This window comes from Trachymyrmex septentrionalis, unplaced genomic scaffold (assembly GCF_001594115.1).
Source record: "Trachymyrmex septentrionalis isolate Tsep2-gDNA-1 unplaced genomic scaffold, Tsep1.0 scaffold128, whole genome shotgun sequence".
In the NCBI taxonomy this organism is placed as follows: Eukaryota; Metazoa; Arthropoda; class Insecta; order Hymenoptera; family Formicidae; genus Trachymyrmex; species Trachymyrmex septentrionalis.
This window is the reverse complement of record NW_017304417.1, coordinates 983,104-992,886: the sequence shown is the minus strand read 5'-3', so window position 1 is coordinate 992,886 and position 9,783 is coordinate 983,104. Positions and strand designations below refer to the sequence as shown.

The following is a 9,783-nucleotide window of genomic DNA, read 5'->3' as shown; positions in this document are numbered from 1 at the left end:
TAACGAGTGATTAATAATTCAAAATGATACAAATATCCCACGATGACGTACTGTAGTCTAACTAGAACACGTAGGACGATACCGATTTTTCATTCTGCTTACAATAATGCATTTTTAATATATGCTGAACAAAGCTTAAGTAATTTATCGGACGCAAAATATTTTGAGTAAAAATATTTTGCGTCTCGGTTTTTTTAGTACTAAAATGAAATTAATTCACATTGTTTATACCAAGAAACGAAAAATAATAAGACAATATCGACATATCGCGATTAATGTTCGCGTTTTTGTAAATGTTATTATCATTAGAAATCCATTGCGTTATTTGTGTCACGTTTAACAACAATCAAAATTATCGATTATCAGGTCTTATCGATATATACAAAAATATACGTGTACGCGTCTCATCAATTCTTTGTTTCACAGCCTGTTTTAAATAAAACGTAGCATACTCATTGCCGACGGTGTACAAGTGGCTAGATTTTTTTCAATAGAATCAGTATTTGTATTACAATAAATTCTATTTAATCGAATTCTTCAAAGTCTCTCTTATGCTATAATTAACGATAGAACAATAACCTTATGTGTTCATTAGAAAGCTCGTTTATCAAACGTCAAAGTTTGTTCGACAAGTATACAACTATTTAAAACACACTGTGCTGTCGTTGATTTAATTTTTCGGGTTTTTGCTACAACTCAAAGATTCTTTATTTGAAAGATTCAAACTCAAGATTTTTTTACTTGTGTGTGTTTTTATCAGTAAAATTATATAAAGTTCTTCCTCTCAGATTCATCCACGATTTTTATTTGCAAATTTCGCCTAAAATAAAAGTTCTTCTGTACACTCTGCGTTCCGCGCACATTTCGCATTAAATGGACTACATAATATTAAGCAACACAAATTTTTTAAATAATAGTTAAAAAGATTAGAGTAAATTTCAAATTCGTATTAGAATTAACATTTATTCAAATATTCAATATTAATTTAGATAAGATGTTCTACTATAGAAGAATAACATTATTAGTGGAAAATGTTTAAGACTTATCGCAAAAATCAACGTTCTTTATAAAATTGGTTCTCTAATAAATCTTGCAATCAATAACGTATCTTCTTAATATGATTATATACTTATTTGATTATATACTCTCTTTGAAATACAAGCATAATTTTACCACATTGTGTACGATATAATACATAAAAGTATTTGACATTTGTATTTAACAGTATAATGCAACCTCTCAACTTTGATAATTAAAGAGATTTAAGAAAAATTAAAATTAATATTCTTTATTTTTATATAATAAATAATAACATAAAAGAATAAAATAATTAATTATATATTATATTAATTATAATATTTAGTTCATGTAGATATTACGTAAGCAATATTTACATGAAAAATATTGATCATTTTGTCAATTGAAATTAAAAGGAGCATTATAAGATACAGCTACTGTAATTAGATTAGGGGTTTGGGAAACACATTCCCTTCTAAAAACATAACAAAGATGAAAAGATATAAAATGAACAGAATCGAATTATAATGAAAAGTATCGCAAAATAAACGCAAAACGCAATAAGAGTTATATAGCCTCTAGTGCAAAAACAGCGAATATTTACAGATTATTTCGGGAAGGCAGAGTAGATATGCTAATTTATCTGCTTGTCTCAATCGTTTCCTTTTATTTTATACAAACTATAGCTTACGTTTATTCTATATTCTGATATATTCTAATATCCTATATGTATACAATCTAATTTAATTGTAATACACACATCTCTCAGTCTATTCTGTACATACGATCGGCGCAAAGGAAATCCTCGCTTGTCGCTTTGTGCACCCAATAGATGTTTTAAAAGTCGATACTAAAGATCGACAGACATCTCGCCTCAGTGATACGCAACAGTACGCAACAATGTATTTCGAAAACGACTGGTTGCAATCATCGCTGTACTGAAAATATTTCGCAGCGTAACATCATCGTTGTTTGGATCAATTTGTAATGTACCTTTATTTCAAGGTATACCAATATTAATAGTTAAGGTAACACGTATTATAGACCGTGTATTTAAAGTTGCTGCAAATGATATAATCCCGTGATCATAAATAATTAATCATCTCGCGTAGAAACTACTTCGTATTATTCACAGAGAAAGGCGCGATACAAGATTCAAAAAATGGAATTAATATTCTTTTTCGGACGAAATCGATTATATAATTATAAAGGCGTACATCACGGTTCATCCGTGATTCGTCCGCTGTCAATATGAAATGAAATCCACAATTTTTCACAAAATAACAATTTAACAAAATAACACAGATGAGATACAGATGAATACTTTCATAATCGTGCGTATTAAGATAAAATGGGCACTCATATTTTCGTTCAATTGAATTTGGAGATGCGCACGCGCGCAAATGTATGTGGAAGCACAAAAACAATTTTTTAATATGCATTGTGCAGTGTTGTTTCTACTTGTGAACAGAAATTTCATAGATGTAGATAAATGTAGATAACTGACTAGCTTTTAGCATTTAAAAATATTTTAGCAAATACATATGAAAGCCACAATTGATAAAGAAATATTTATCAATGTAAGATTGCTGTATCATAAGTCTCGCGCGATTATGCTATAATACTTTGCATCTTAAGTTTGCTCACTCGTTCGCTCGTAAATTATGCTCGAATAATGATTTGTAGTAGTTTGATAAAAAAAACAATTATTAATTATTAACTTTGCATCGCGAGTTGATAAATCGAGAGTCGTTATTATCGCAAACGCCCCGGAGCCTCGTGCGGAGCTAGCAGACGACACGAAGTGGGCTAGTGAATCCTAGGACGAAGAATGTCGTTTTCCTAGACACCAGCTTCCGTGTCAGTGGTACTGCCATGGTACTCCTGGGACTGAGAAAGGGAAAAAAGTGCATCCAGGCCTAATGATTCAACTGAATCTGGCGCGGATCTCGACTATGTTCAACACAACAAAAAAAAAAAAAAAAAAAAAAAAAGACTGCCTCTTTTAAAACTATAGTCGAATATATAACGAAACAAATGTAACAAAGGCGGAAAAGTGAAATCTTGTCGAATTAAATTTCACGGTGTGGGATGTTTACATATATTCGCATGCATATTTATTATATAAAACAAAATGTAAAATGTAGCCGATGTATACGATGATAATATACAGAATCCGATAATGTACATGTTCTTATGAATTTTACAAAATTAAAAAAGGAGAAAAAACGGTATACATTATGTTTTTCCGAACACTTTTTTCCTTACCGATGCACTTTGATCGGCTTCTTTACAGTTGCTACAAATATAATCATCTTCCTCCGCAATTTCTGTACGATCCAATCCGACACAATGCATATGGAACCAACCTTCGCAGCCACCATCACACTGAACCCAATCAACTTCCTTACCTAAATAACAAATAAAATAAATACGTGCTGAAATATAGACAAAATAAAAGTATAATTTAAGAAATAAATGAGGGTAATAATCAAAATACTCTCAAATGAAATTATATACACAAAAATAATTCATATAACATATGTGACATATACTATGTGACCAAAAAATTTATGTACACAATTATTGAGAATATGTTTATTATTGACATTATCCATTGTATATAGCACGACATATAAATATCTTATATATGTATCACGTGTGCGCGCGTGTGAGCGTGTGCGTGTGCGCGTGTGTAGAGAGAGAGAGAGAGAGAGAGAGAGAGAGAATATTTATAATGTCTAGAAGGTATCATTAAAACCATGTTGCGAATATATTGTAGACAATATCCTTACCACTAGGCCGTAAGCAGTTAACCGCCGCGCAATCATCCTCCTCATCCGAACTTTCTTGCTTAGTCTTCTTTGTGCGATTACCACCTCGCTTCCTAGGGCCTTCCTCACCTTCGCTCTTGCGTTTCATCTGCAATTCATAATTAACTGAAATTGAGGTGTTCAATGTTCGCGAAACTATAAGTTATCGATTGTCAAAGTCATTAAAAAATGTCTCGAATTCAAACTTCTTACAAATAATCGATTTATTGTTTACAAAATAGATCTACAATTAAATAATTTCATCATAAATATATTTTACGTGAAATGTAAATTTACTATGAAAATTTAATTTATTTTTAACAAAATAAATATTTTTATTAATACGAAAAATTTAATTCGAAATATGATTGTTATCGAAGAATTAAGTACCTTTCGAGGTCCACGTTTCATAGGAACCGGTGAACTGCTCTGCCTCTTCTCCTTAGTGATAGGGCCGCTGCTTTTGCTACGTTTAATTACGTTTTTCTCTTCAACTTTTTGACGTCCACCTTTCTTAAGTAATTCAAATTCCTCCGATTTCCTCTTTCTACCTCGTTTCTTCACATCTTTTACCTCCTGATTTGCTTGGACTTCCTCAAGCGATTTGTATTTCCGCATGGTGTTGTGACTATTCATATAACTCAATATACGCCAAATGTGTTGTGTTTCATCTAAGGCAACTTCTAAGAGGTCACCTTCCATCATAAGTTCTTCCAAACGCGATCTCGTGCTTGAAGATAATGTGCCGAATGACTCGCTGTCACCCGATTGAGTTTTCCGCCGAATTTTCGAGACTGAAATAATACAAAATGCAATTATTTACTGATTAAATATTTCCAACATAATGTTTATATTTCATATCGCAATTCGAGAAACTTACTGTACGAATATGCATGTTCGTTACTATTGAAAGTACTACATGTTGGTTCGTCATCCAGAGTAATAACATCATCATCGTCATCCTAAAGTATTAAAAATATTCATGTATATATATTTTATTTTATTATTTAAAAATAACAATTGTTTGTAATGGATAGATTTAGTGTAACTTGTATCACAATCGATACTCACAGCAGTACTAGGCGTACTATCGTCCGAATGTACTCCACTGAGGGGCGCGATAGCTTGCACTCTTTGATGCAATTCAGGATTATTCGCTGCTTTTTTCAACTCGCTGCTGATAATTTTTTCCGTTTTCTCCCTTGCCGCAGCTTCTACTAACTTTTGCGACATTACAGAAAGTTTTGCTAGTATCGATGAAACTTCGTCGGTAGACAATGCTTTCCTCGCTCGATCCTAATTAACATATATGTTTAGCTAAAGGCATGGTTTGTTTAGACGATCAGAGAGATCATATTTGATGAGAATATCTACCTGCCAATTCATCGCACGTTCAGTTAAACACTGCAACGCTTCTCCCTCCGGCAAGCGGATCGGAATTTTTTGGAGACTCACTAAGAGAGCCAATATAGTTTCCAGACGAGGTCGTCGAGAACGTAGACAGCATGGACACAAAAATTTCATATCCTTTGGCCCTGGCGATTTACCTTTGTACAGTGTCTTAGACAAAGGTACACAGTTTGCTGTGAAATAAGAATTCATATACAATTAGATAATAATATTTAGCTAGTTTCTGTTATTTAAACCACTGTACTTACTGTGGAACCAATCCTTGCAAAGCTCGCACTGAAGCATAATGCCGAATCTCGGCCGCCGACAAACACAATACTTGGAGTCTTCCGCTTCCGTTTTCATCTTCATTAAATTTCTCTCTCTCAAGCTTCTCATCGCTTCCATTTCGCGTTGTTCCGCAAGTTTAAAGGCAGCTACCACGTTCGCCGAGTCGCTGGAGTCGTCCAATTTTGTATCACAAACACAAACAGCACCTACGGATTCATCGCCCTTGTTCTTCTTAGTTTTCATCGCCTGTACGCCGACGCCGATTCGCGGCGACAGAGCTTCCATCAGCGTATAGTGCGAATTTTTTCTCAAAAAAGTTCTCGCAGTCCTATCTTTCCATGTTTTCGCCTCCAAAAGAGTAGATTCCAACGTTGAAAGATCATTTAGATGCAAAGGGATATTTTTTCCCTTTCTTAATAAATCATCCAATGTATCGTAATAAGGAAAGTTTTCTCTCGCTCGTATATCATCAAACAATTTCGTCCAATTCTTTGCTTTGCTCAGTATATCTTGAAGAGTATCCAAACTCGGTAAATACGCTTCAACTTCATCTGCTTCGTGAATAAACTCCTCTACAGCTGCAATGGTTCGTCTATTTTTGGTGTTAAGAAACACTTTGGCCTTCTCTTCCCACTTATCGATTGCCTTTGTTAACGCGTGCAATTCTGACAATGTATTTTCAATACTGACATGAGGTGGTATCGTCATGCCTTTTTCGATTAACTTAACTACCTCTTCGCGACTAACAGATTTCGGATCATCTTGGAGAGATTTTACTTCATCTAGCCACTGTATTTGTGTCAATTTCTGTAAAATAAAATAGATTTTATTAAAACAAAATATTTTAATATTAAAAAATTAAATGTACATCTATATACGGTTACATACTTGTCTCAATCGTACTAGTTGAGGTAATTCAATGCAGATAGAATCACCAAAATCGATACATTTCTCTAATTTCTCAATGTCGCAATCTTCTTTGGATTCCAATTCTGCTGCATCCTTTTGAAATTGTAATACTTGATCGAGTATAAATTTTACACCATCTGATTCCTTAAGTTCACAGCATAGGTTAGTTATTTCCTTATAGAAAAGTGTTAATTCTTCTACAGTGAGTTTATACTTGGTATCAACTGTCTGCCTAGTTCTATAAAAATAAAAATTTTGTGAAAGCAAATAAAATAGCAATACTGATGATACAAAATATCGCAATAAAATCTTTACTACCAACCTTGTACGTTGTTTATTGTTTAATAGCTGTTGTGCAACGCTCGCGCATTTCTCAGCATCTTGCACAGCGGTTGTTAAAGCCGTCAATAGTTCACTTTCAGGGAATTTTTTGTTCTCAGCTTCATTCAGAAGTTCTTTCAACTCGTTTAATTCAATTTTATCGTTCTTAGGATCCATTGCTTCTTTTACTTTGGCCACCCACGAGTCAAACGACTCGGCTTTCAATTTTAATTTTTGCAACATAATAGGTAATTCGTCTAACGTATATCGATAACGCAGCGTATGCTTCTCTGGTGGACATGTACACAAATCAGCAAAGTGTCTTAGACAAACTAACTGCGAGCTGTGGCACGAACATGTAACCGCACTCAAAAAACAGGTAGTCTTGCATGCTTCGCACTGTCTCTCGTCATCTGGTAGAAGCTCGAAAGCCTCGCGTTCTGCTTCAGTTACGCCCTGAACAGAACAAGTTATCCAAGTTTACACACAAATACGATAAATCTATCTCATTATGTTTTAGCGAAACAATTTTTCAACGAAACAATTGACGCGCAGATAACACGTTAAAAGAAATATTGATTTGAAAATCGTATTTCGTCGACGTATTTACGCGCACGTATTTATTCCCGGAGGGAACACAAACGTAACGCCCCGCAACGTCCTGCTTCGAGGATATGGCGCACAAACACGTGCTTACTAGCAAGTTGTACGAAACAGACGCGAGAAATCAAGCTGCGCGTTTAGCATCATGGCACACAAAACTTGGAAAACATAACCTTTTTACTCACCTATATGTAAGTTATATAACTAGAATAAAGGCGGAACGAATAAGCATCAGTCAGTCAAGGCCAAGCGCCACGACTACGACTCTCGAAAGTGCAACAACGATAACAGCAGGTTCGACGGAATCAGCAATAATGAAAATACGTGGCCACATTAATTACGCATCTAACGTGGACAGACGGTCCAATGGCAATGCCAGCTCTGAATGGTACATGGATGCATGCGGGGTTGGCGAGGGGCATGCCGCAGCCGCACGGTGTGTGTATATACGAATTTTGCCGCGCGGGCCGCGTGTGCGTATGTGTATTCACGTGTGGTGGCGCGTGCGCGCGTTCTTGGCATATACGTACTACTTGGCCTAAATATATTGACCTTTCATGACAAAACAGTATTGCCAGTATTCACACGTTAGAGCTTATTCCTTAGAAAGATCGTACTCATATCCTAGAGTTTTCAGCGCAGATAACTAACTTTTATATATACTCAAACCATAGAATTAATGTTACATTTACATTAAATACGGAATATGAATATGAAATATTTTTTTCGTTAAATCATGAAGAATAGAATATTTTATTTACGTTTTGAACGTTTAGGTTGATTGTAAAACAATTTTGATGTTAAATATTTAATGATAACAAATATAATAAATTTTCATCATAAGATTGTGTCATAAAATATTACAAGTTTTCATATTTAGAAATGTAATGGAAATAAATTATATTGTTGCGTTCAGCAACAATAATAGCAGTTAGAGAATAAAAATATAAAATTAGGTTGATTGTAAAACAATTTTGATGTTAAATATTTAATGATAACAAATATAATAAATTTTCATCATAAGATTGTGTCATAAAATATTACAAGTTTTCATATTTAGAGATGTAATGTAAATAAATATTGCTGTATAAATTATAAAACTCTTACCCATTCTAGCAAGTTTTTCCGTAATTTTTTCTCATCCTCTACCATTTGCAACATGTCATGATACGTGGCGGTTGCGACTCCAATATCTAACGAATCTGGATCCAATGACATTTTACAAACTAGTTCATCGTGGGAAAACACACAGAATCTTCTTAAATTTGAATAATGCGTGATGCAATCTCGTCCAATCTTAAGCTGATAAAAAAGAAACACTTTACAGTGTACTTATACAACACTGCGATATACAGGGTGTCCCAAAATAATCGTCAAATATTTTATAGGCAGATAGAGATAATAATTAACAAAATATTAATTACTAAAAATTGCCGAAAATTGGTCTTCAATAATTGTTTACTCAAATACTATCAGAAAAATTGTAAGAGACCAAAAATTGTTTATTTTTTCATAGAGAAGATTTTTTTTCAACTTTTTCATACTATATGTACATTTTTTTATTTTTACCAACAGAAAATAGCGTATTTAAAAAATTCTGAAAAAATTCTGAAAAAGTTCTACGAGAAGAAAATAAACAATTTTTGTCTCTTGCAATTTTTCTGTAAAATTGATAGTATTTGAGTAAAAAGTTATTGAAGGCCAATTTTCGACAATTTTTAGTAATTAATATTTTGTTAATTATTATGAAAATTGCAAAATGATAGAGGACTTTTCGACTCAGTTTAATCTGCTCTATCTGCCCATGAAATATTTGACAATTATTTTAGGATGTCCTGTATATGTAAAGTATAATTTGAATTTAAATAAAAAATAATACTATAATGGCTCAATAATAATAAATAAACATTAATAACAATAAGGGCTACAAGCCAGATTTCAATATATGTTTAATATATATTTAAATGTTAAATAGACGTTTCGACCTTATCATCTCAGGTTATTTTCAGTATATACACTGACGATAAGGTCAAAATGTCTGTTTAAAATTTAAATACATATTTTGAAATCTGGCTCATAGTCCTTAGTGTAGTTAATGTTTATAAATTTAAATTGTTGAATGTTCTAATATTTCAATTGTCTTTATTTTATTCGTACTTGAACGAACTTGAATATATCATAATTTATATACCCAATCTGCAGGTGCAAAATTGACAGCTTCTGCAAAATTGTAACCCTGATTAAAGCCGGCGTGGTATGCTCTCGGAAATGTCACGACAAATTCACCTGCATGTTGATCTGTTCTAAATACTGGTACTCCTGTTAAACAATTACAAAATTATATCAATTATAAACTTAGAAAATGCAGTTGCGCACGTTAGATAAATATCAAACAGTATAAATTAGAAATAAATCTTAAATATTTTAATCCTGTCTTTTT

General features: G+C 33.1%; 1 protein-coding gene across 1 annotated transcript in view; it reads right to left on the bottom strand.

The window, feature by feature from the left end:
* Positions 1 to 1,466: 1,466 nt before the first annotated feature.
* LOC108756567 (lysine-specific demethylase lid) overlaps positions 1,467 to 9,783 on the bottom strand; it is a 15,835-nt gene continuing 7,518 nt past the window's right edge. The window contains exons 7-18 of the mRNA XM_018500462.1: positions 9,535 to 9,662; positions 8,451 to 8,645; positions 6,742 to 7,196; positions 6,399 to 6,657; positions 5,489 to 6,317; positions 5,205 to 5,413; positions 4,902 to 5,126; positions 4,711 to 4,792; positions 4,221 to 4,624; positions 3,813 to 3,939; positions 3,286 to 3,428; positions 1,467 to 2,907 (exon numbers count right to left, since the gene is read on the bottom strand). Coding sequence (XP_018355964.1) covers positions 2,860 to 2,907; positions 3,286 to 3,428; positions 3,813 to 3,939; positions 4,221 to 4,624; positions 4,711 to 4,792; positions 4,902 to 5,126; positions 5,205 to 5,413; positions 5,489 to 6,317; positions 6,399 to 6,657; positions 6,742 to 7,196; positions 8,451 to 8,645; positions 9,535 to 9,662 — 3,104 coding nt within the window. The 3' untranslated portion in view covers positions 1,467 to 2,859. The remainder of the gene's footprint in view (positions 2,908 to 3,285; positions 3,429 to 3,812; positions 3,940 to 4,220; positions 4,625 to 4,710; positions 4,793 to 4,901; positions 5,127 to 5,204; positions 5,414 to 5,488; positions 6,318 to 6,398; positions 6,658 to 6,741; positions 7,197 to 8,450; positions 8,646 to 9,534; positions 9,663 to 9,783) is intronic.